This window comes from Oncorhynchus keta, chromosome 1, assembly GCF_023373465.1.
Source record: "Oncorhynchus keta strain PuntledgeMale-10-30-2019 chromosome 1, Oket_V2, whole genome shotgun sequence".
Lineage (NCBI taxonomy): Eukaryota > Metazoa > Chordata > Actinopteri > Salmoniformes > Salmonidae > Oncorhynchus > Oncorhynchus keta.
In genome coordinates, this window is record NC_068421.1 from 57,011,657 (window position 1) to 57,039,346 (window position 27,690).

Here is a 27,690-nt window from a genome sequence, read left to right on the forward strand (position 1 = left end):
GCATTGCCTTTAAATTGTTTAACTTGGGTCAAATGTTTTTGGTTGCTTTCCACAACCATCCCACAATAAATTGGGTGAATTTTGGCCCATTCCTCCTGACAGAGCTGGTGTAACGGAGTCAGGTTTGTAGGCCTCCTTGCTCGCACACGCTTTTTCAGTTCTGTCCACAAATGTTCTATAAGATTGAGGTCAGGGCTTTGTGATGGCCACTCCAATACCTTGACTTTGTTGTCCTTAAGCCATTTTGCCACAACTTTGGAAGTATGCTTGGGGTCATTGTCCATTTGGAAGACCCATTTCTGACCAAACTTCCTGACTGATGCCTTGAGATGTTGCTTCAATATATCCACATAATTTTCCTCATGGTGCCATCTATTTTGTGAAGTGCACCAGTCCCTCCTGCAGCAAAGCACCCCCACAACATGATGCTGCCACCCCCCGTGCTTCACGGCTGGGATGGTGTTCTTCGGCTTGCAAGCCTCCCCTTTTTTCCTCCAAACATAACAATGGTCATTATGGCCAAACAGTTCTATTTTTGATTCATCAGACCAGAGGACATTTCTCCAAAAAGTACGATCTTTGTCCCCATGTGCAGTTGCAAATCGTAGTTTGGCTTTTTATGGCGGTTTTGGAGCAGTGGCTTCTTCCTTGCTGAGCGGCCTTTCTGTTTACGTCGATATAGGACTTGTTTTACTTTGGATATAGATACTTTTGTACCCGTTTCCTCCAGCATCTTCACAAGGTCCATTGCTGTTGTTCTGGGATTGATTTGCACTTTTTGCACCAAAACCCGTTACTCTCTAAGAGACAGAACGCTTCTCCTTCCTGAGCGATATGACGGCTGCGTGGTCCCATGGCGTACTATTGTTTGTACAGATGAATGTGGTACCTTCAGGTGTTTGGAAATTGATCCCAAGTATGAACCAGAATTGAAGAGGTCTACAATTTTTTTTCTGAGGTCTTCGCTTATTTCTTTTGATTTTCCCATGATGTCAAGCAGAGGCACTGAGTTTGAAGGTAGGCCTTGAAATACATCCACAGGTACACCTCCAATTGACTCAAATGATGTCAATTAGCCTATCAGAAGCTTCTAAAGCCATAACATCATTTTCTGGAATTTTCCAAGCTGTTTAAAAGGCACAATCCTTACATCATCATCTATCACTCCAATGTTAATGTTAAATTGTAATTATTTGGCCTCCAACACCTATTTATCGCCATACCTCCCTACTCTTCTACATTTGCACACACTGTACATGGATTTTTCTATTTTGTTATTGTACGTTTATGTGTAACTCTGTGTTGTTGTTTATATGTCGAACTGCTTTGCTTTATCATGGCCAGGTTGTAAATGAGAACTTTGTTCAACTTTTTTTTTTTTTTGTCACAACAGTCATGTTAATTCCACTGACCAATGTGAGGATAAGAAACCCAAAAACAAATTAAAGATCAAAATGTCAAATAAATAAAAAATGTTTTAAAATGAATAAACAGATCATTAGAAAATAATACATACTTAATAAGCATTCAGGGTTTTATTCTTAAGAGGGTTAATGGTGGCATAAAGGTACTGCAACTTTGGAGTGCTGACACAAACATAGAAACTAATGTGGCACATATTTTATTACAATTTGTCTATTTTAAGTGCTCACTTTGACCTGCATGAATGTACCAATGCACCCCATCTCATAACAGCCACACAGACAATATATATTGAAGAGCTTTTTCAGCCTCGAGTCAGGCTATCACCAAGTAAATGGAACAGAGAAATTAAGAAAGCCGTTTGTCAATTCACATTCACTTCTTATAACACTGTACTGTTTTGTTGGTCACACAACTTAACACCTGAAATTGACCTATGAAACAAAATCTCAAGCATGTAATTTAGATGGAAAAAGGGGGAAGTACCTTTTTTCTTTAAAAGGAGTGTCAGTCCCGCTCACTTATTTCAGTGTTTAGTGGGCAGGATAGATAGGACAGAATAGAGGGGAAGGACAGAAGAGAGAGAAAATAGCAGTGGTACAGATTCAAACCCATGCTGCAGGGGTATATGTGATCTGGAGACAGCAGCTTAGAACGCTAGACCACAGGGAAGTACAGTATCAATAACTGTATTTATTATTTGCAACTGACCTACCTTTGAGTAACTCTAGAAATATTATACATTTCACTGCTTTTGGAATACAACTGTAACCAAATAAAAGCCTAGATTCAGAATTTTCAGAGGAGTATCATATTTGTGTTATGGCACTTAAATTCGAACCAAACTTTAAGATGGAAATGAAAACAAAAAATAACAAAGACAGTTGACAACAACGGTCCATGACATAGGACTATAGGTAATTATACATCCTGGAAATATATGGGTCGGTCCTTCCTCTGCTGCAGCTTCTATTGGGTTCGGAGTTGGTAATCTGGAGGAAAAAAGGACAATTATTAAACAATTTGCGAACTCCATTTCACTGACAGTCATACATGAATATTGACTGATCTAGAAACATCGGTTTGGCCATAAAAGCTAAGCGAATGCTTTACAGAGAAGTCCTTTCCCTACCCTTCCATCTTGACCTCAAAATACACATAATTCATTAACGTTTTAATATTACTCCAAGAGCCAATCTAAATAAAATGTGAATCGTCTTGTGGGAGTTGTCTCCACCCATTATAAAACTAACAGAAGAAAGACAATAAGTAGAGAAAACTCTTGTTAAAACCAGCAGAACCAGATCGAGAGGATAAGTTTCCTTATTTTAGTTCCCTCAGACCAAAGACTGTGTTTGTAAGGAGATGTTAAGTTCCTCTGGTGCTATGCTTGGCAGCATGACTCGTAAATAAACATCTTAAATGCACATACATTTACAAATGGGAAGCACACAGCTGTGTGGAGTTTGGTTTCTTCGCTCAAGCCAAGTTCTGACTGCTTATCTGTTCAGGAATCTGAGTTTTGAGTAGAGGTGAGCATGACATCCGCACTCCCTCACACACATAAACAAGTAAACAATCTGTTGTGTGTGTGTGAATGTACAGTATGTGTGTGTGGTGGACTGTGCGGACGAGGGCATGCACGCAGCATGGGCCGGATTTAACAAGATCAGTACCGTCTGTTCGTGGAAACCTCTCCAAAATCACACTCTAGCCTAAAGAACACAGCCTCAATTTCTGTAATGATAACAATAATAAAAAATAAAAAAAACACAGTTTGTTATGGAAACAGTGTGGTGTGTGGAACGTTAGACATGGAGTGATGAAACCGCTTGCCCCACAAGCCCAGCGTATCTGGTTTTCATTTGCCTTAAATCATATCTGCTTTAAGAGCAATTAAGTGCAAAGCCTACGGTAGAGCAGTGTTTTTGTGGTTGCTATGGGGAACCAGAGGCACTTGGAACAATGGTGAACTGAGCCCAATAGTATTGTTACATGACGAGGGTTTGAAACGCACTACTGACATTTGTAAATCCTTTAACGTGACGGTTAAATCCTTTAACGTTGACGTGGTTCGAGAAATGACGTGCCAAATTTGGTAGTTATGAAGTGTCTAAACACAGACACCCACATGTGCATGCCACACACACACACACACGCTTTAAATATCATAACATGTTTACTTCTAGTAAAACGCAACGGTTCGCTTTCTAAATGTGGCTCTTCATATTGTTAGTTTGACAGAATGTTTTCATGTGAATAAAACTAAAAGACTTTTGACCCCTTCAAAACAACTTTAACAGACCTAATAAAACTTCTAAATACCACTTCTCTGCAATATGACATTTCTTACAAAATATGAGACTTGAACTCTTGAATCCAGTCTACACATCAGTCTAAATTACCCCGACTTGCCTGGAGACCTATTTCTAATTGTAGCGTGCACATGCCATGGGCTAGACAATGGGTCTGGTGGCTTATTCCCCCCCCCCAAGCCTCCTTGAAAATGACTGTCCTCTTAACCATCAAACACATGCTGGTTTCCTATATGGCTTTCGAGTGAGGAGAACATTAAAGGGGTAGAATAAGGCAGCTTAAGTCTTCAGGACTACTTTGGCTGTGGTAATTGATAGGCTGTGTTTACAGACCTTTACTACACACTCATGGGAGGTCTCTAATTTGGTCCCATGCGCCCCTCTCCCCAGAAATGCACGCGCGCACACACAGCTCTTCTTGCGGAGACGGAGCCAACGCGTGGCTTTGCTGACTCAGGCTCCTGGCCGTGGCACAAGTCACACACAGGGACACGCAGATGAGGTGCCATTGGCTCTCCGTGGTCCACAACAAAGTGCTTGTCGGTGCAGGGGTAAAGCCACAGGTCCTTGGGGGTGGCATTACCCTGTCACACGGCTCCTACACTTTCCACCAGTCTTCAACGACAGCCCAGTCCGTGACCTCACCGCCACCAATATGCCAATCAGGACCTACAGCCACATCAAGGCCCCAAGGGCGCTCTGCAAATAGGACAAGGCTTTTCATTCAGCCTGAAGAAACTGTCAGGCTGCCAAAGGCATCAAGGCCTCTAGTTGGGTTAGGGCCAGTGCTTTATTTCTAGAGCTGTACGGTGTCTTGTATCGCTTCCCCATAAAAGAACACTGGTCCTCTTCAAAAGTGATATGAAACGTGGAATTTGAAGTCATTTGTCTTTCATTGTTTGATAACAGTGAGATGTCACCTAGACACAGAATTATTATTATGGACCTTCCCCGTTGAAGGTGTGAACGTTAATAGATGAAGTTAATAAAACCACACAGGGCGACCACGCTTAATATTAAGGATGCCCAATTGATTTCATCAAAAGAGCTGAAATGTAATCTCATGAAGATTGAATCGTCAGTTACGGCTCGGGACATCTTTCTGCTAACGTTGCAGCTCTTTTGATCAACAAAATTACATAGGAGGGGAAAAAAAGACACAAAATGGTGGTGCGGTGGAAGTCTGCGGTGGGCCCTGGCAAGGAATCCGTCTGGAAACTGGTGACCAGTTTGGCCACCAGAACCCAGAGCTCATCAGGATGATGCAGTCAATTCAGGTGGCGTGGGCTATTCAGTTGGGGCGTTGGGGGTGAACGTGGAAGTCAAACTTGGCAGTGGCCTGAGCACATGAGGTAGCGTACATGAGAGATCTTGTCTTCACACCTAGTTTGTCTAATTGCACCGTTGTGATCTGTGTTGTTTAATTGCCCTGACAGCTTCCATAACATGTCAACTTAAATCTGTTTAATTACAGGGTTGATGAGTGATAATAAAGTTGGAATTTAAAAAAAATAGTAAAGTTAGGGGGCATTAACTCAAATAAACAAAAAAGGTGTAGTATTTGTTTAAGCCTAAGCGGAACACACCACCCACATGAACAGAACAAATACAGATGTATGGAAATGAGGAGCTACACCTTCCCTTTTGGCGAGATACAACAGTGCTGTATGATGGCAGCGTTCTTACATTCTTTAGATCTGTGTCAACTAATGAACTCAGCCTATATACAGTACATCTACTGTAAGTGTTCAGCGATCCACCCACGTTAAGGTCTCACCTCCCCAGTATGATATCTATCACCCATACTCAAGACAAGTAATTCAACAGACCCACAGGTCCCTGTTTAATTAGATCCTATCAGAAACATTGTGAGAGGGGCGATGGAAAAAGTATGCTTTCAGTTTCAGCAGCCCTGAATTCCCCTACTCACATGTGCATTCCTAAATCATTCCTTGGCTAAATACACTGGCAATAACCCCGAGACAAAAGGTAAGATAAACATTTAAGAGCAAGGGCGTGCTCATGGAGTCCCTGTGGGCTGCCTACATTCGTCATCCGCTAACCCCAAGCGGGATAGGTCACCATCGTTTGGCAAAAGCCTCTCCCCGGCCCGCCCTCCCCTCTAGCTACACTAGCAGGTTCTCTCAGTACTCTGGGACCTCAGCAGCCCCCCCCCCCGCCCCTCTCCTGGTTTTCTTCCCTTTATTCACTCGTTTTCAAAAGATAGTATCAATGTCAGCGTTGCAGCATCATTCATAACCGCCTCAGCATGTGTTGGCTTTCGCTCTCCTCGCAGACAATGGAGGTGGAACTCATCTATGTCAGAGGGGATTGAGACAAAATGGAGCCGTAGAATTCCCGGGACTCATATTGTCAAATATCATGATACCTTCGGGTGAGACTGGATCACCGGAGATATTGTTTCTTGTCCGTTGAATCTACTTTTATTGTAGTGAAAATATTAACATGAATTCCATCAGGATCAGCAATTCCGATTTGAGCCAAGCTAGACTTCTACTGTATCTTCAAGCCACACAGGCAGACAACAACAAAACCAGGACCTGGAGTCTGGCCTTGCACGGCGCAGACACCAAAGACTGCTCGGAACAAAAGATTCAACCCCCCGATTGACAAAGTATCAAAACAAACTGTCGGCGGAGACGAATGCCTTCCTCTGGTTGATATCGGAGGTAATGAATATGTTGGTTGGCTCTGCGGGGGCCGGTGTATAAGTAAGACAGCCATTAGTTGGGGTGTAGTACAGTACGACAGCTGGCCAGCGGCCGCCAAGAACAACGCTATTTCCTGGATGCTCCCTTCCTGCCAATTAGAGTCGGGAGGGGAGGGCCCCCCCCGTCTCAGACCACCTGCACAGATAACCTGATCAGGGAGAGAGGCCTGGAGGGAGACGGACTGCAGACTGTACTGTAGAGCCTTACAACATGGCACACAGCAGAGGGGAGATCATAGAACCACACAGCACTGCATGAAGCAGGGGAAAATCCAGTGAAGGAAGTTACAGACCACTTGGTAGCAGTGTCCCCTAGACTTATTCCTAGGCAGGGCAAAACGGTCCCTGAAGCAACATTCAGTGCTGCAATTACTAAAACTATTGAAACCAGTAAAAGCCCAAACATTTATGTGAGGGGCAACAGAGCAACGTGGGGGGCCCACCCAGAAGCAGACGAGCAGAGACACGTGGCAGTTCAGACATGCATAGTTCAACACATCAGATTGATGGCAGATGACAGTGCGTTTCATATGCAGATGTTTGGTGGCTGGGACAACGAGAGATCATTATCACACTGTGGTGGGTTGAGGATCAGTCTTCATTGGGAGGTTTGGTTTTGAAGGGTGTGAATGTCTAGTTTTAGCCTTACCTCCGTTCTGTGTGATGTATCGAACCCATGGCAGAGCCTGGTAGCCACTCTTTTCAATGATCTTCAGGTAGCGCACCTGAAAACAAGAGTGAGCAAACATCACAAAACCTGTCCACCGTCACACCTAGCACAAACAGTGACTAAAGGGAGGAAGCAGTCAAATTCTATACAATACATGCACGGAGTGGACAAAACATTATGAACACCTGCTCTTTCCATGACACACTGACCAGGCGAAAGTTATAATCCCTTATTGATGTCACTTGTTAAATCCACTTCAAAATCGGTGTGATTGAAGGTAAGGAGACGGGTTAAAGAAGGATGCTTACGCCTCGAGACATGGACTGTGTGTGTGTGTGTGTGTGTGTGTGTGTGTGTGTGTGTGTGTGTGTGTGTGTGTGTGTGTGTGTGTGTGTGTGTGTGTGTGTGTGTGTGTGTGTGCGCCATTCAAAGGGTGAATGGGCAAAACAAAATATCTAAGTGTCTTTGAACGGAGTATGGTAGTAGGTGCAGGTCGCACCGGCTTGTGTCAAGAACTGCAACGCTGCTGGGTTTTTCACTCTCAACAGTTTCCCGTGTGTATCAAGGATGGTCCAAAACCCAAAGGACATCCAGCCAACTTGACACAACTGTGGGAAGCATTGGAGTCAACATGGGCCAGCATCCCTGTGGAACGCTTTCAACACCTTGTAGAGTCCATGCTCCGACAAATTGAGGCTGTTCTGAAGGTAAAAGGGGGTGCAACTCAATATTAGGAAGGTGTCCCTAATGTTTTGACATGCATTTCATGTCATTCTGAGCCTGTTTGGAAAACCGGTCAAGTAAAGTACAATGAATATAACAAAATAGGGTTAACTATACATGATACTGTGTTGTTTTTTACAAGGACGATTATTATTATATTCACTTAAAATACTAACTTTAACAATGCCAAGTTCCACCCATAAGGTCATACATGTCCTGCAAACAAAGCCAATGTCTGTAGATGATGGGAACTTCTCTCACATTCAAGAGAGAAATGAGCTGGTGGTTAAGAAACTTTTAGATATTAATACAAAAGTAGGGAACTGGCACTTCCCAATCCTATGTGTGAAATGTCATAAATTCTTCACTTGCCCTTCTTGCGAAACTACAACCTATTGAACAAGACCCACCAAGGGCACACATATTGCATAATATTACATAACTGAATTTACCAAATTGAGCCATGTCACATGAGAAAACGTTGATAGTAAGCAGAACGCATGACAGGGAGTTGACTACTATTGTCATTAAAATCTCATTATTTACACTGAGGCCTATAAAAACAAACAGCGTAAATTAACATGCTTATCTCTGTGGTGAGCTTATCAGTGGATTGAGCTGCATATTACCCCGTCGTAAAACAGTTCACTATTGTTTCATGGCTGGGCTTTCGTTGAAACGAGGAGAACCTTGAGGCATTCAGAGATCCTAACAGAACAAGAGAGTGGGGGGGGATTAAGCCTTAAATCTTCTCCAGGATAAAACATTTGCAATAACCGCCCAGAGAATTACACTGACAGACAGACTTGACAATGTGTAAATGGCCACAGCACACCGCACCGCAGCTCAGCTCTCTTCACATAAATACTGAGCTTTTTATCAACACCATATGGGAAAGGTGATGTTTTTGCTTTAGGGAGTGAAACACTTTTACAACAAGGGTACCATGAATCATAACTGGGCCGTAATGAAGAAACCCAACAGGACACCGGCCCTAACAGGCTCCTCAACAAACACCTCTGGGTGTGGGGCCGTCTGTCTGGGGGTCCTGATGAAGATGCAACAGGCGTGCAAGTCGGCCACCCAAAACCGATCCTTCATCTTCCTCTCAGAAAAGGTGTGAACACTGCCGGTACCAGGACACACAAAAGGTGGTTCTTCTCATAACAGGAAGCAAACAGCTTCACAGAGAGGGTTGTTGTGTTCCTCGACAACAACAAAAAAAAGGCTACAATCCTGCATGCTGGTGCAAAGGCAACCGAGTTGGATACAAACACATCATTTACTCCACAGAGGTAAAATCGGTCTGCTGACCTGATCCATATCAGACTAGCGCTGTATTTGGACTGTGCGCTGTACAAATCGCCTCCCATTTAGGCGCACGACGCCTATTTTTCAAGTGTGATTTAAAATCTAAAAAGGGTGTTCGAGGCGGATCCTACACCGCCAATACACAATGCAGAATGAATATGTCTATATGCATATAGGAGGAGGACTGTCTGAACGGTCTCAGAACTGTGTGTGTGTGTCTGCAGTCTAGACATTGTAAGAACAGGAGAATCTCAGTGCTGGCAGGTCAAGGCTAACACTAGTTAGGTCTAGTGGCTGTCATTGGCAGAACATGGGTGCTAGCAGGTCAATGCAAGCCAACAAGGACCATCAGAACGGCCTGGTGGTTATGTTGACATTCCCTAGCAACCCTCAACTATGCAATCTTCTCATATATAATCACTAAAGATGATAAATTATGTTTTTGTCCAACACATCCATTACATCTGGCCTACATTTATAGATCCATACTTTTATCAGCCAGAATCATGCTGAACCTCCTAAGTCTCCCATCCTTGCCTAAAAGTGATATGCTAACTGAGCCAATTCAATATTTCATCGTTTCTATGGTTTTGCCAACAAGACCAAGTCATAGTGAGAAATAGCCTTGATCAAAAGAGATGCAGGAATAGTAGCCACAGGGTGAAACAAGGACAGAGGATTTTTCTCGTCCAGAAGTCTCCAACATTAGTTGACCTGTCTACAACTCTACACTGCCGGCGGTGAAATTGGTAGCTTCTTATTCCTACACTACCAGTTAGTCACAGACCGTAACAAGGTTGGCCGACGTGATGCTGTAATGAACGCAGCTAAATCGAGGTGTAGCCTACTGCTCTGTGTCCAAGTAGTCTGGTGCCTTACAAATTTAGATGTTTGTTGTTCTAAACTAACTGTAAGGCCAAAGCAGGCACAAACATGCGCACACATTCGTTCCAAAGTTTGGGGCACAGCCGGACCAAGCTAAGAATGCCATATTTTAAGGACACTCTCTTGAAATAGAGCAGATTTATCTTGGGGATGAATGTGTCCTCAGTGTGGAGGATTTCTCTGAGACGTTAGAGAATGTGAATACCAGACAGTAGTTGTGTAGAACAAGCGGTTTCTCCAGGCAGTCTGGTAGACAATTTACCTTTTCAACAGCCATTTGATTTGATCAGCATGAGGTCAGAGCTTCAATGAACGTTCAAGCGGAACGAGGCAATGAATCCGTCAACCATGGTCCAACAAACAACTTGTTTGTGAAGTTCTCCTTTGAAATAACTAGGTCCACGGGACAGTTCTACTAACTACTGATAGACGTCTGATAATTTCTGTTTATAACAGGAAGAACACTTTATTTACATTAAATGAAGATCAAATGATCATGTGCTTACAAAAATTACAGCAGAGGCACATCCATCAAATCGCATGTGAAATTGATACCACACCGGAACTTCTGTGATGATGCCTGTGTCAAATACAGTTAATCTTCATACACAGTACCAGTTAAAATAATAATAATTCAGTACATGATACAGACTGATATATTTACTGTAAATAATGTAGTACATCAGTATTTTGCAGTTGGCCAAGCGTTCTGTTCTGGTGGTTGACTAGGCCTATATGGAGTACATCCCTCTGAGGGGATGGCGGGCCACGCCACTGTGTCTGAGGGGAGGGGGAACCTGGCTGTAATTATCCCCTGGAGGGGGACAGATGAGCCCTGATGTGGCTTCCCCCCCTACCATCAGCAGGCTATAAAGAAACCAAGCAGGCTATGCCTCTGGAGCAGCCCAAACCGCTCTGGTGGTAAACTTCCCTTTTCTACCTCAGATGGGATATGGCTGGGGGGCTTAATGCACATCTGCCTGTAGGCCTGGCTGGTTGGCGGTGGGGTAAAACACCACTTTGATATACCACGCTGTCTAATCAAGGAGTTGATGATGTGGTCCCCCCTTGGTGATGTGTGTCGTGTGCAAGAGACTGGGTAGCGTGGTGAGCGTGAGTGTGCAAACACATGGTCACACATGCAGCCAGGCATATGCAGAGGCACGCACCCACAGACACACACACACACACACACACACACACACACACACAGAGCAGTAAGTGGCGTACTCCCTGTAATAAGCCCAGGCTGCATTAATGTTCCCTCAATGCTAGCAGAGATCCTCGGTGGCGTGCGGTGGGCTCCGTTGGAGTGGCCACAGGGGCTCTGCACAGTTCAAGAGGCCCTGGAACACCAGCGTAGCGACCTTGGGGTCAGCCAGGGCCACAAAATAGCTCCCCATCAAAACCCCTAAATAGTAGCTTCTAGTAGCTAAAAGTAGCATCTCTGATGAAGGCTCCATTGATCTCTGGTTGAGTGAGTTATTTTGAGGGGCTTCGGTTTACAAGCAACACTTTCCTCAAGGTGCCCCCACTAGGGTTAAATACGTGTGGCTGTTACGAGTGCATCTTGTAGTGATGATGAAACCTTTCGGAGAACATTCTCTGGTAGAACACTACAACAGGAAGACACTGAATGTCTCTCAGTCGCGCCATTGGATTACGAAATCCCTCATTTTCCGATATTGCCAAAACGTCCTCATTTCCAGAGTATTTCAAGCAAAGTGTAATTTAATCCTCTGCCTTTCAATTCTGTGTGGGACGCCACTGCAGAATATTGATATGGGAGGAACTCCAAAAACGGAGAAAAGCTCTAATTTAGCAGAGCATGTTTGGCTCTAACATTTGGGTAAAGAAATATAAATCGGGCAGATTGTCTAATTTATTAAAACAGTTTGATAGGGAATTTGCATAGAGGGTAAATTGAGATAGAGACCAGGTAACATATCCTGTGGCTCTACTGGTAAGACAAGAGGCCTTGTGAACACATGTCATACGCTCGTACAAAAAGAAAAGGAAACCAGCCCAACGCACACACAAACCTGCTATGGAAGGTAACCACGATGTCACCGCTGTGAGCTAGCATGGCACATTTACAATACGACACAAAGGAGGTGTAGATAACGGGCTTGAGTTTCTCCTGTTTTACTGACTCTTAACTCAACTTTAATAACCAGTTCCCTGCACCCCCAGAGATTCTTCATTTGTGTTTAGCCAAATGCGTGGCAGGTTAGAGATGTCCCTAGGCAAACTTGAAAGTCTAAGCTCCATTGTTACTAATGCTGAACATTTTCTGCGGGTACAGCACAAAAACACAGCGCTTGCAGCACAATGGTATTTTCCAGAAGATCATTCATATTCATCCCGAGAATCCTGGGAAATAATGCACAAATCTGAATTTTTTTGTTTACTCGTTTTGCAGAAGGAGTAGCTATTCTTTCTGGAGTCCACAAAGTGCCCATTTAAAGCGTTTCAAACCAAGATATGGTGAAAATGCCAGGGTTCTCCCCAAATAAGAGGGACGTTGCGACAGCTTGTCAGCGCCACTATGTAAAGATTTCAGAGCAAATGAAACTGATATTTAGTAATGATTGAGTAACTATCTTTGATCGCCAATGACATTGCTGTGAATTGCAAAACAGGCCATTATCATGTTCCTCAAATTCCGTGCGTTTCAGCAGTGGGTCATCTCAACAAAGACTGCACTCAGGACGCACCGAGAGCATCGAGTTGTCGAATCATATCATACAAAAGTCAAATGAACAAAGTTGCTAAGCTTGCTAGATAACATCCAACGAATGACAGAATCTCTCCTACATTTGGCAAAATGGGAGTTCATGATTATACAGATAGCAGATCAGCTCATGAATAACGGGGAGATGAAGAGAGGAAATGTTTTAAAAAGATACCTGAACAGGGACAAACTCTGTTAAAAAAATAAATAATAATAACATCCATATAAACTCTCACACCGTTTGTTGATCACGCATTCTCTACCGAAGCTCAGATGGGCAGAAAGTAGGAGAAAAGCAGGGGGAATGTTATAGATGTATTTTGACATGCATAGGCAAAAAAACGTGCTTCGATAATGCAACCACAGAATGAAGTTAGGGTTTTTCGCGTGAGACAGGAGTAAGGATTTGGGGTTTCAGTGCAATTGAAGAAAAGCCTTGGCTCTATAACAGGAGAAGATTTCCCCTCGGGCCTCTGAATTTTTAAAAGACTGACAGATGCATAGGGGCCTATCAAATGTGTGACTGTCGGAAGTCACAACGAAAGCTCAAAGAGGCACACATTCTTTCCTAGGCTGTACTGTAGGGGTTTCCTGTAGGGTTTACTAACTGCATTCGGGTCGCGCGTGCAGTCCGGCAGTGTCAATTATGCGTGTGCTTTGAATTTATGGTGACTTTGTGTGAAGTAAATATCCTAGACTCAAGGCTTCCATGCAACAACCTGTTTGGATAATGTGCTATTTTATTTTTTGCTAATCTGCTGCTCTACATGTCATGTATTTTGTGGAATTGCATAAATGCCACGAAGGAAAAAAGTAATTTCCCGGTCATTTCTTTTTTTTTTTTGTGGGGGGTAATGTGAAGTGTTCCCGGGACAGTCCCAGGATCCCGTTTACCCATGTTAATCCCTACAATAGTGTAATGTGTTGACTTCGTAGCTTTTGTATTCCTGTAAGGAGACGCAAACGGTTTGTTTTAGTGCTGATGTGAGGGTGTGCGTCTCCATAATAAGTTGGCCATGCTCGTTTTTCACCAGGAAACAAAGACCCGAGGCGAGCAAAACCCCCGCACTGAGCCAACGAAAAGGCTTTCCTTTGATTCTCTGGGCTCTGATGTCATTTCCCTGGTGTCAGATCTGGAAGCAGAGGACTGAGAGAGAGAGCTTGACACTGATCCAGAACACTGCCCGACTTAAATAAGGACCTGAACACTAGTACTCTGCCCCTAATTGTTCTCATCTTAACCAGCCCATCTACTACCTATTGAGCATTCGGTCTGAGTATTACTGGTAGAAACATTTCAATAAAACAGAGCAAAACAAAGTTAGTCTTAAAAGCAGTGAGTTTTTGGTGCTCCCGAGTGGTGCAGCGGTCTAAGGCACTGCATCTCAGTGCTAGAGGCGTCACAACAGACCCTGGTCCGATCCCGGGCTGTATCACAACCGGCCGTGATCGGGAGTCGCATAGGGCGGTGCACAATTGGCCCAGCGTCGTCCGGGTTAGCCCTCTTTGTAAATAAGAATGTGTTCCTTACTGACTTGCCGAGTTAAATTAAATACAAAGTGTGTGGAGCAGTTTATTTTTTGGCAGTTGCCTGATGCTGGCTATACAGTACCTGTGCAGAACTATTTGATTGTGTGTACATCCTTCTGAGTGTAGCTTGTCAACGACACCTTAACTCTGTAGTGTAGATATGTTACAGAGAGACCCGCCAGACCAACGCTACAGTGATGTTGTTGTCCCTGTGTTGACTGACAGTCTGTTGTACGGTCTGTATTAAAAACAACAGCAGTTCTACCTACAACAGAACCATGCACACACGACACCAGTCTTTGAAGCAGCAAACCAAGCACACCTCAGGTTCTCAGCAGGAGCAGCCAGACCTCATCTGTGTTACAACAGCGCCATCCTGTGTTAGAATGTTTCCCAGTCACAGCAACAAGAGATCCCTGGAGGATAGAAGAGGTACTGCAGTGAGGATGCTCACCTGGATGCCAGAGGTAGTGAAGTAGGGGATCTCAAACTTCACACTGATGGGGGGCTTCCCCTCCTTGTCCTCTGCTTCCACACTTGGCAGACCGAAGTGGGCTCTCATCAGATACTCTTTACCCCCCTGGGACAAGACAAAACAGAGCAAGAGTTAGGATAATGTGGACTTTGTTTTACATAAATGTATCCAGGTCAGTTAAGTGACACATGAGGTCTTTGTGGTTATGATGATGTTCAGACACTCAAAAGAGCCGCACTTTGAGAACTATGGTCTACGCTAGCATGCAGTCCAGTGTGTTGTTGTGCTCACCGGGAATGACTTGATGGACCAGACAACCTCACTGTTCTCTGGGATCCACTTGACACTGCCCACCGTGGTCTTGAACTTGGGCGAGTCTGCGTCTGTGGGAACTGGAATGTGGATCTCCACGTTGTTGGCAGTGGAGCGCCTCTTGAACTGACTCTTGGCCTTAGACACAATAAGAGAGGCTAATACATGGCATTTCTGAAGATCATGCTATTTGCATTTATGATAGCTTTGTGGTCAACTATTGATTTGATACTAGAGCATACTGTTAGCTGCTGGGTAACGTTGCAGGGCTGGTGTTTACCTTGATCATGTACTCGATCCTGCTGTGGGAGTGTTTCTCTATCACCGACTCTATCCAGATCAGGGGCTTCACCTGGGGACAACACATTTCATAGGCTTAAAAAACAACAACTCATCAATACAACGAAAGGGTCATTTCTGCATTGACACTGACACATATTTCTTGCACACGCAAAATGGCATGCCATTATCTCATATGCATAAATAAAATAGCAATTCCTTAAAGCTGAAATCTGTATGAGGTGAAAGAGGGTCACTGTCTGCCCCAGCGCATTTGTTATCAGTTTTGTTTAGTTGATGAAACGGAGAGAAAAAATATTGCAATAAATACTCTGCTATTCTATTGCTCGTGCAATGATGTGCAATTCCCGAGGGGGGAAAAAAACGGTGTTAGTTGTTTGAAGTAACTTCTTAATTGCTTTAATATTGCAAAACGGACGTGGCAGTTTCACCAAGTACCGATTCCAGCTTTAACTTGTACACTTCTAATTGGATGCCCATCCCATAAAGGGGGCGGTTCCCTGGACAGAGATTAAATCTAGTCTTGGACTAAGAAGCCCTTTCGATGGAGAAGCTTGATGAACAATGTTTATTTTCTTTGTCGAAGACTTCACATCTTTGTAAAAACAAGACCCATTATGACAAGCCCATCTAATGAAACTGGCCTCTCTCTCTCATACAGTACCCACGTGTGTGTTGAGGCGGTAGGACATGAGCTCAAACTCTCCATCGGGGGGAATGAAGGAGATGGTACGGTCATTCTCAAAGCGAGACAGACGCACACACTGGTGGAACTTCGTGTCCTCCAGCTCCACTGATTTACTCTTCCCTCCTGAGGTGAGCACAGCGACAGAGAGAGTCAGGGCATGAGAGGATTGTACCTGGTACAAGTATAGTTTTCTGCAAAAAAATACAAGCTCTGTTAAGAATTTAAATAGATTAGAGGTAAGAGCTGAATCCTAACTTGAAATATGTGCGCACAGCACAGCACACAACTCCAACTTCATTGCAAATCATACAATGATGCCGATGGGAAATTCTAAGCAAAAGGCTAAGTCACGCGTTAGTGTCTAAAATTTGGGATGAGAATACAGACAGAAACAGCTTTGAAATCTGACATGCATTTGTATTTTAACTGAACTGTAACCAATCCAGTGACACAGTGACACACAGTGCAGAGGAACTCACGGCCAGTGTTCTCAAACAGAACTTTATCATTGAGGCCCAGACGCAGCTCAGGCATCCCTGACAAGAACACACGCATCTTGATGGAGCCCACGATCTCACTGCGCAGCACGTTACCGTTCGCACTGACCTGCACAGAGGAGAGAAAGGGGGAAAAGTGTCAAACCGTTTACAACAATTTCAGAAATGAGTCTACGTTCAAAATGGTTGATAGCACTTCAATAAAACACTGAATCATTTTGTCATAGAGAAATAATAAACATTGCAAGCCAAGAATGTATTAGAGGGAGGCGAGTGTTAGACTTAGAACACGACGTGACAAGGCGCCGCACCAGAAGATTAACAGACTCGATGACATCCAGGAAGACTTCATTCTTCCTGTACTTGATGCCCTCTGACCTCCAGGACACAGCGTTGGTGACGGTGGCAGGAGGGCGCGGGCCCCCTGTGTCTAGCTTGTGCCCCTCTTGGGTGATGTACCTACAAACAAACAGATACAGACCTGGTGAGAGGACAGGACAACAATGACAGGAACTGTCTGTCTGCAGCCATACTGGGTGTTTAGGTGAAATGGAAGATAAGCTGTACACAGTATTTAACTACTACGTTATTAAATCATGTTTAACTTGGAGGAATTTTAAACTGTTTAATGGAAGCTAAACATAGGTTTGTACAGAGAGAGTTTTGTAGACAGAATAAGGGTTAGGTAGGATACTCACTCTTGAAGGATCTTGCTGTCAGTAGTCTGAGGATATCCAAAGTCCATCAGCTCATCCATCAACTCATAGATGATGACAAAGTTATCTCTGATACTCTCCTCTTCCAACTCTTTAAAATACTCGGAGAAAACCTGCAGAGACAATAGGCTGAGACTAGATACAACACATTTTTTTTATACCCGTTAACCACCAGTAATACTTATGGGTTATTGGAAAATAAGACTACTACACACCATTATAGAAAGACTAATTGTAACTCACCTGGATAATTTTGTAGAGGAAAGAGAAGACCAAGGAGACACAGGCATTTTTCTTAGACGTTGCTACAACTGATGGAACATTTGTTAAGGTGAAAAGTTGATGTGGGGCTTTCAACATAAGTCGACTTGTATCTACCTTAAAAAAGGTGGCCAGTTTGAGAACAACAACAAGTGGAATTTGCAAGAAGTGAACCATTGAACTCTCAGCAAGAGAAGTAGTACTTTGACCTGAGCAGTCAAACAAACCATCACTCTCCCTTTTACCCAGAGCAAAATATGGAATCGTTTCCCGTTTCTATTGGGAACCATATATTGGAAAGGAAAAGGAATACTGAGGCAGTAGTCATTCTCATCCCGTGTGAGAGGTTGAGTAAGTGGCAGTAAGGATACGGTACAGATTGTTGTGTTTGATCCACATGAAGCGGACCCCTCCGTGGGCCAGGATAGGGGATAAATTGCCCTCCTCCTCTCTGTCCATGAGGATGGGCATAAAGTGCTCAATCTCTGACATGTCCACATCTCCTCTGTAGTTACGACAAACCAGAACCTGGAGCGGTGAAACATAATCAACAGGAACTTACTTCTCTAGCTGTCTCTCCATCCGACATGGTATGTGCCTCCTGATGACATCCTGAACTGGCATCCTGTTTTCATATCATCAAGTGTCTTTGATATGGAACACAAACATCAACATGGGTCTAACGGGACTTTGAATTTGAGGCTTCACATAAAGGGTGTTCTCATTCTCAAACAGGCCTTAGGATGGGGACAAATGTTGGTGATCATGATGACGTCCATGGATGGTCAGGCTTGTGATACTGTTCATAAGGCCACCACAACCATTATCATAATCATGCAGAAATAGGCCACAATACATTACGTGATTCATTGAACCAATCTGATCCTAATACCAGTCTAGCTGGGTGGGGTAGATGCTAGCTAAGTAACTAGCTACAATGCATATTATTAATATCCCGTATCAACATCAAAAGCGAGCCATCTCAAATTCACTATTGTATATTTGTCTTAGAATGTAAAGTAGCCGGCTACATATTGTAACTTGGCCATCAAATTATGTGATGCATTAGTAAACATTTTAATGTGAACCATGTTAGATTAAGCTAGCTAACGTTAGCTCTTTAGCTAGCTGAGCTCATCACTTTCCTCTTACCTTGCCTTTAAGATCTAACACATACACCGCACTTGCTGACATTTTGCTAGTCCTAACTTACGAGTTGGTACCGGTGAAAAATATTTAGAATATCTAAAACATGCGGCGGTATGGTAGCATCCACCTAGGAGTGCTAGGTGTTCATTCACCGGCTAACATCAGAGAGGAAGAAGCGAAGCGAGAGGGTTTACTCCGCCCAAATTTTGTCCACGAAAACAAGACCGCGAAAGTGAGGAACTTTTGAATATGAGTGTCGAATTTGGTCATCAAAATAATATAATTGCGAATTTGCTACGTGAGGCTTATTTGATCAAATATACGTTTCGAGATCGATTGTTACGAATAAACTAACGCACGTGGTATTTCAACAACAACAAAACGACTTTATATCAGAATTCTGCCTATTGTTGGCATGCGTATCTGACCTTATTAGCTAGAATGGTCCAACCTTTTCGCCTCCTCCCGTCTGCCTTCAACCTTTGAAGACATGTATTTCCATTGTTGGAGCGATTACTCGACTATCTTGTCAATATAATAGAAAACTTTTGCTAATATTTACAATTATATTGCTCTACTTCCGGGAAGCTGTCTGTCTATTCCCAACACAAATATTGCCTTCATACATAATTTGCTACAGATTTTCTTAGATTACAAGTTATGCTAATTGTAATTAATATATTGAGTGACTACATTGTACGCATGTGGTGTTATAAGAGACCACAGCTCAGCCCTCTACTTTACAATAGAAGGCTCTGCAATTGGGCCTGGAAAATGCCACCTGTCGTTTCCCGTTTCAATCTTGACAGCAATGGACTACACACAACCAATACCAATGTAAAAAATGTAAGGTGAATAAATTAGTGAAATTCCAGACAAGGAAAAGTAACTCAGTTTAATTAAATACACATCACAGCATGTCTAATCTAGTATAATTCTATGTATGGAACCAAAATATAGTCACACCAATTACCACATTATAAAATTACTAATGTACAACAAATGACACAGAATGGGCAAAACAAATATTTTTCTAAAGCATATTCTAAAATGAAAATGGTCCAGGATTCCTCTTCATTTGGTCCAGCTGACTTTAGGAATATCGTAATGTTCTGTCAGGGTGTCCAGGTGATGGTTGAAATCCCGCAATACAACAAAAATACCTTTGTTTATTATAAATTCCAGGGGTTTGTAGAACTCAAATCTCCAAGTGTATTTTCTGAATTACAGTAAATTCATGCAGAGGTTTTCAAATAATATGGTCTTACCTCAACTCTCCGCTTGTGAGTTTTTTCTGCTTTGTTCAAAATTCTCTCCATTTGCTGAAAGAAACACACAAAAATTGGGTGTGAATATTGGTATTTGAAACAGGAAGTAGGTACTTTTATCCCATGACTAACATTGTCTCTATTTCAGTGCTAGAACATCAGTAGGACAATACATTTAGGACAATGATTATTACTCTCTTCTCTTGCATCTTGACAAAAGCCATTTGAGCTGGTGTTCTTTTGTCAATGTATCCACTCTTGGTTTCCTCCTCTTCATTTTTATTTGTATTAATTTGCTGCTCCAAACGATGCTTCTTCTCCTTGTTCTTCTTCTTCTTTCTAAAAGAGTAAAATAATGCCAACAGATGAAGGGTTGTTAGTGAGGAGTTAGCTAGCCTGCTACATAGCTAGCCTACACCAGCTAGAGCTTTGAGGGAAATACTAGATTAGGCTTATATATGTTTGTTTACTTTCATTTATTTTATTTAACTAGGCAAGTCAGTTGAGAAAAAAAATATTATTTACAATGACGGCCTACCAAAACGCCTCCTGCGGGGACTGGGGTTGGGATTAAAAATATAGAAATATAGGACAAAACACACATCACGACAAGAGAGAAAACACAACACTACATAAAAGAGAGACCTAAAACAACAACATAGCAAGGCAGCAACACATGACAACACAGCATGGTACAAACATTATTGGGTACAGACAACAGCAAAGGGCAAGAAGGTAGAGACCACAATACATCAAGCAAAGCAGCCACAACTGTCAGTAAGAGTGTCCACAATAGAGTCTTTGAATGAAGAGATTGAGATAAAACTGTCCAGTTTGAGTGTTTGTTGCAGCTCATTCCAGTCGCTAGCTGCAGCAAACTGAAAAGAGGAGCGACCCAGGGATGTCTGTGCTTTGGGGACATTTAACAGAACGTGACTGGCAGAACGGGTGTTGTATGTCGAATGAGGGCTGCAGTAGATATCGCAGATAGGAGGGAGTAGGCCTAAGAGGGTTTTATAAATAAGCATCAACCAGTGGGTCTTGCGAAAGGTATACAGAGATGACCAGTTTACAGAGGAGTATAGAGTCCAGTCATGTGTCCTATAAGGAGCATTGGTGGCAAATCTGATGGCCGAAAGGTTAAGAACATCTAGCCGCTCAAAAGCACCCTTACCTGCCGACCTATAAATTATGTCTCCCTAATCTAGCATCTAGCTGGGGTGAAAGAGGAGCGATTACGATAGAAGAAACCAAGTCTAGATCTAATTTTAGCCTGCAGCTTTGATACAGTGGGGCAAAAAAGTATTTAGTCAGCCACCAATTGTGCAAGTTCTCCCACTTAAAAAGATGAGAGAGGCCTGTAATTTTCATCATAGGTACACTTCAACTATGACAGACAAAATGAGAAAAAAAATCCAGAAAATCACATTGTAGGATTTTTAAATGAATTTATTTGCAAATTATGGTGGAAAATAAGTATTTGGTCACCTACAAACTCTTTACCTGTATTAATGGCACCTGTTTGAACTTGTTATCAGTATAAAAGACACCTGTCCACAACCTCAAACAGTCACACTCCAAACTCTACTATGGCCAACACCAAAGAGCTGTCAAAGGACACCAGAAACAAAATTTTAGACCTGCACCAGTCTGGGAAGACTGAATCTGCAATAGGTAAGCAGCTTGGTTTGAAGAAATCAACTGTGGGAGCAATTATTAGGAAATGGAAGACATACAAGACCACTGATAATCTCCATCGATCTGGGGCTCCATGCAAGATCTCTCCCCGTGGGGTCAAAATGATCACAAGAACGGTGAGCAAAAATCCCAGAACCACACGGGGGGACCTAGTGAATGACCTGCAGAGAGCTAGGACCAAAATAACAAAGCCTACCATCAGTAACACACTACGCCGCCAGGGACTCAAATCCTGCAGTGCCAGACGTGTCCTCCTGCTTAAGCCAGTACATGTCCAGGCCCATCTGAAGTTTGCTAGAGAGCATTTGGATTATCCAGAAGAAGATTGGGAGAATGTCATATGGTCAGATGAAACGAAAATATAACTTTTTGGTAAAAACTCAACTCGTCGTGTTTGGAGGACAAAGAATGATGAGTTGCATCCAAAGAACACCATACCTACTGTGAAGCATGGGGGTGGAAACATCATGCTTTGGGGCTGTTTTTCTGCAAAGGGACCAGGACGCCTGATCCGTGTAAAGGAAAGAATGAATGGGGCCATGTATCGTGAGATTTTGAGTGAAAACCTCCTTCCATCAGCAAGGGCATTGAAATTAGACAGCCCTGAATATTATGTTGCTATATCTCTCTGTCCTCAGTTTTTCTCGCTAGGGACTGGAACTGGAGAATATTTTACTAATGTCCCCCAACAAAGGTACTTGCCCTTATCCAGAGTAGCCTACTCTCCATTCTCTGACAGCTGGAACTTCTAGCTAAACCTTTCACCCTTTTCCATGGCTGTTAGCTACCTAGCCATGTGGACAATTGGAGGACTTCCACCAGACTGGTCTTCCAACATGGTGCCTGGTGCGGTTTCTAGGTGATTTGTGATGCAATTGCAAGCCCTTTAAAGTGTGAAGTAGAGGTTTTCACTGGCCAAAACAGTTGGGCTTTCCCACCCGGATCCAGTATGCATAAATATAATATTTTAATATAGAGACCCATTGCAAATAAACCAGAGGACAACTAGACACGTTCCGTATAGACCTGGTTGGAACCAGAGCCGTCTGATCTGAGTGAGGGAAGCAGCAGAAAATACATTTTTAACCAGAGCTAATAAAGCGTGAGAGGAGGGAGAGTGGTGCCCCTTCAGCAGGCAGCCTATCCTTCTCCTGTAACTTTTAATTTTAATTCCATCTTCCATTGATTAGATATTTCCTAACTTGTGCCACACACGGGGTGAGGCTCTGACTGGATGCCTGTTGCCGCTTTGATGAATTATAATTGGCCAACCACAAGCTACACCCTCCACTTGTGAAAAGCAAGAGAAGCACCATAAATGATCAAATTTCTCTCTCCCTCTACCTCAATAGTTGCGTTCGGATCTGTGCGGACCCTTCCGGACAAAATTAAACATACCTGAGGCCCATGACAATCATATCAGATCCGACCCAGACCCCTGACATTATTTAGAATTCTGGTTCCGGACCCACTCGGGTCCCTGACCGGGTCTCGGGTATTCAGGTACAGGTGGATCTGTGGATCTGAAGACCTCTAGTGTGAGGTAGCTATCTACTTGCTAGTAGGAGTCTATGTGCCGCTTTATGGTCAGGATGCCCACAGTGATGCAGAGTTCCTAACATAACTTCCTGTGTGACTTCATGTGCAATCAAAATAACTCTTTCACCCACACCCACTGAATAATTGCCTGTATCCTCTGTATGCTTTTGCCTGTCCATATTATCTCTGTAAATGATGAAGTTTATCTCAAGGCACTGCACCTTTAGATTACATCTGAATGTTGCCTTGCCACGTAGCATTCAGGACAATATCAAGTTTCAAGTTGTATTAGTCATATGTACAGGATACGCATGATATACATCGTCCAACGAAATGCTTAGTTGAAGGTTTCTCCTCGACAATGCAACAAAAATAAACAAATAAAATATATGAAAATGGAATGTAAAGTAAATGACAGTAGAATAGAATAATACATTTTATAATACAGGAAGGCACAATTTATAGTCCAATATTTACACGTGTATTGGGGAAGGGGAGATGGAGGCAAATGTATAAGTTGAGCAGTATAATAAGAGTCTGGTAGCAGCAGGTGTGATGTGTGTGTGTGTGTGTGTGCGTGCATGTGTGCTAAGGTCCGGAGAATCAGAGCAGGTGGTCAAGTCCAGTTCAAGTGTTCAGCAGTCTGATGGCTTGTAGATAGAAGATAGAGCCTGTTGTTGTCAGACCTCATTCTCCGATATCGTCTGCACGACGGTAAGGGAGATACCCCAGCCATGAGCTGTTGTGTGGGGTCCTGATGATGCTGCATGCCTTTCTCAGGCACCGTTTCAAGTAGATATCCTGGATTGGTGGGAGCACGGTCCCAGTGACCTACTTGGCCGTCTTCACCACCCACTGGAGGGGAGGGCCTTGCAATCGTGGACGGAGCTATTCCCGTAACAGATCGTGATGCAACCGGTCAGAACGCTCTCGATTGTGCAGCAGTAGTATTTGGAGAGGACCCGGGGCGGAATGCCAAATTTCTTCAGACGTATTAGGAAGTAGAGATGCTGTTGCGCCCTCTTGACAAGAGTGGTGGTGGTGTTGGTCCATGTCAAGTCCTCAGTGATGTGGACGCAGAGGATCTTAAAACTTGTGTCTCTACTGCAGTCCCGTTGATGTGGATCGGTGCATGTTCCCTCCTCTGCATTCTGAAATCAACAATCAACTCTTTTGTTTTGCTCACATTGAGGAAGAGGTGTTTGTCATGACACCACAATGCCAGTTCACTTACCTCCTCCCTATAGGCTGACTTATTGTTGTTGGTTATCAGGGCTACATCCGTGGTGTCGTCAGAAAACTTGATGATGGAGTTGGTGTCGTGCAAAGCCACACAGTCGTGGGTGAACAGGGACTACAGCAGAGGAAAGAGGACACCCCTGGGGGGCCCCTGTGTTAAGAGTCAGTGTGGAGGAGGTGTTGTTGTCAATCCTCACAGCCTTTGGTCTGCCTGTCAGGGTGTCCGTGATCCAGTTGGAGAGGGTGGTGTTGGAGCTTGGAGAGAACAATAGTGTTTAATGCTGAACTGTATTCAATGAACAGTATTGAATGCAGTTCACATACTGTAGGTGTTCCACTTGTCCAGATGTGTTACGGCCGTGTAAATAGCGATGGAAATGGTATCTTCCGTGGATCAGTTGGATCTTTAGCTAATGTTAAATCTATTGCATTCATTAATTTACCTGATTTTTAAGACTTTATATCTATAGATATGGGATCAATTAGATGTATTTAACGTAAACACTGGGCAAAAATGCAGAAGAGCACAAATCATGAGTCCAGTCTTGTTCATGTTCTCGAACTCATTGTTTCCATGTTTTATAGTATGACCAGTGATAGCAATGCTGAAGTGTAGAATGAGTCATAACACGTTTTTATCCCAACTTGTTTTCTCTCTGCCAGCTGCCAAAGGGAAAGGCAAGGGCATTGTAAAAGGTGTGCTGAAGGGGCCGGAGTTGTGTAAGGACCCTGTGAAGCTCACCTCTCATGCTGTCGGAGTCAACATTTTTAAGCAAGGAGACAACCCTGCACTTAAACCACACAAGGAATACCCAGTGGTAAGTGCTCAAATGTGGTACGACCTTGACAAAGAGAGCTGGAGATCAGTTATGTTTTTGTGGGATATTTTGAGATATAGCTTTCACTTGAAAAATATTAATATATCCTGTTTAATGCTCTACTTCCTGTTAATGCTCTACTTCATGTCCATGAATATCAGCTTTTGTTATAAACATGTAGCGTTGTGTGTTTTTATTAATGAATAAACACAAAAGCTTTATAAACTATTTAAGTGACACCAAGCTTCTGCCTCCCAGGCTCTTCCAGTTACAGCTGGGTCCCCTTAAGAATATCCACGAGCTGGAGCCAGTTAGCTGTGAATACTGGAAGGTCCTGAAGAAGGAACACGTGCTTCCCAGGGTCCTAGACACTATAGCGCAGCTGTAACCAGACACTATAACACAGCTGTAACTTGACTGAGTCAATACTCTCAGCTTGCATGTCATCTTTCTGCTGAAAGGGAATAACCCATCACCTCGAGAACTTGGACTTTGTACTGTAAACTAAGGCAAATAGAAAGACCTGAATTTTGAATCCATCTCAACTTTTGCCTTTCGATTTCTTATCTCAAATGTTACCATGTCTAGGCTTCTTTGAAAAAGATTACGCATACAGACATGTTATTTTAGAATTATGTGAGGGTATGAGTTTTGATTCACACCTTGCAGATAGCATCTGTAATACTCTGTAAACATACAAAAGGATTTCTCTTTTGTCTCTCCCTTCTGTCTCAGTATGTGTAGCCCATCTATGTCTGTTCAAAAAGTGGATAACATTGTTGGCAGTATACAAAGCGTGTGAAAAGTTAGGATTTGGCTTGACACCAATCACATCAGAAGCCAAACGTCATTGACAGAAACAAACTTGAATTGTTGTGTCGTTGTCCTCCAGGGTCTAGCTATCTAAAATCGTCCCTTTTCATGGATAGAGACAGGGATTTGGACTTTTGGTTTTACTTCATTCTCCGTGCTGGCCAATTATTATAAGGGAGAATTCTGATCCAACCATAAATTCCTACATTGTTCCCCTCTGGCCTGAGAGGATAGAAGATCAACATGTAGATAGTTTAATTAACTGGTCTGACACATCATTGCCCATGAAAGGAAGTTAGGCTTGCGAGCAAGCATTTTAGCCAGGTAGCCTAGGACAACAAAAACTATAAAAGTGTGTACTGTATGACATAGAGTGTTTAGGCAACATAAAAGAGTAGGATGGCATATGCATTTCCCTACAAGTAGGCTGAGTCAACATGTTTTTTCTACTTACACACACACACACAGAGAACTCAGTCCCATGGACTGACATCTTATTTAGCTTAAGTTGATTGGACTAAATCGTTTTTGGTATATTTTAGTAGTCAGATGAAGTGTAACTTACTCCTCAGCCTGAAGTGTCCACACTTGTGCCAGCGAATAGCTAGCTTTTCGCGTAGCACCGACTGGTAAGACGTTACAGGAGGGCGGTCATGTGTGCTAGCACGGCAGAGGTCCCAAGTTCGCGTTCAGAAAAATGAAGGCCTTGTTTATTCTCGTCACTTGTCAGAGAGAGAACACCTAAATACCTTTTGACCTCTGCTTATTTCGTGCAAGATTTTGTGTATCAATGGTGAATAAAATGACTGCTTTGATTATTCTGTAAGTGATTATTTTGATTATTCTACACAGTGGCGTGCTCATGGATGCCAAGGGAAGCCAGGCTCCCCCAAATATTTGACCAATACCAAAATATTAATACAATTATATTTAGTCTCTGTGTTTTCATAATTGGAGTGTCTGAATCTCACTGGAGACATCATCGGAGCGAGGGAAACAGCGCCCCTCTGTCTCAGTATGTGTAGCCCATTTATCTGTTGATATCTGGACCTAAGAAGTATAACATGTTGCCCCCGTAGCATTTGATTGAATGATACCAGCAAGCATTTGGACAAAACTTCAGTGTCGGTTTCTGGTCTGCTTTAGTGGATGTCCTGCAGTAACTAGCTTGCTAAATCATCCCATTCCTAAGCCATGGATGGAGATGGGGATTTGGACTTGTTGTTTTGACTTAATTCTCTGTACAGGCCAATGATTGTGATGGCGATTCTGATCTAACTATAAATTGATATGTTGTGCCACTGGCCTGAGATGATTGAAGTTGAATATGTAGCCTAGCAGGATCCCATTAACTAGCTAGCAAGAAAGGAGCTTTGCATTGGCATTCAACTAGTCAACAAGTATGGTGAATCCCCCCAAAATTGTTTTGCTTAATCACGCCCACCCACACACAAACACACAGACTGAAATCTGTACCATGGACAACCACATGACATTTAGCAACATTGATTGAACTAAATTGTGTTGGGTATATTTTAAGTTTGTTTTCAGTGTATTAAACTAAGCATGTATAACCTTGTTCATTTGATGATGTTT

General features: G+C 43.0%; 1 protein-coding gene and 1 long non-coding RNA gene across 3 annotated transcripts; one reads left to right on the top strand and one right to left on the bottom strand.

The window, feature by feature from the left end:
* Positions 1-1,520: 1,520 nt before the first annotated feature.
* On the bottom strand, positions 1,521-19,480 carry LOC118388817 (AP-1 complex subunit mu-1). Of its 2 annotated transcripts, none has more exons than XM_052528975.1 (12): positions 19,148-19,480; positions 17,942-18,098; positions 17,553-17,620; positions 17,292-17,422; positions 16,905-17,052; positions 16,576-16,702; positions 16,077-16,219; positions 15,389-15,460; positions 15,088-15,246; positions 14,776-14,901; positions 7,118-7,193; positions 1,521-2,414 (listed from the first exon to the last, which is right to left on the bottom strand). In XM_052528975.1, exons 2-12 carry the CDS (start codon positions 18,060-18,062, stop codon positions 2,392-2,394), a joined length of 1,194 nt encoding a protein of 397 aa, XP_052384935.1. In that variant the 5' UTR covers positions 18,063-18,098; positions 19,148-19,480; the 3' UTR covers positions 1,521-2,391. The 2 variants fall into 2 exon arrangements, with proteins under 2 accessions (XP_052384935.1, XP_035634200.1); XM_035778307.2 differs by lacking the exon at positions 19,148-19,480 and adding an exon at positions 18,723-18,922.
* LOC118388823 (uncharacterized) lies at positions 18,044-26,990 on the top strand. Its single transcript, XR_004826623.2, has 3 exons — positions 18,044-18,160; positions 25,127-25,281; positions 25,540-26,990. It is a non-coding gene; the product is annotated as an uncharacterized LOC118388823 (long non-coding RNA).
* Positions 26,991-27,690: the final 700 nt, after the last annotated feature.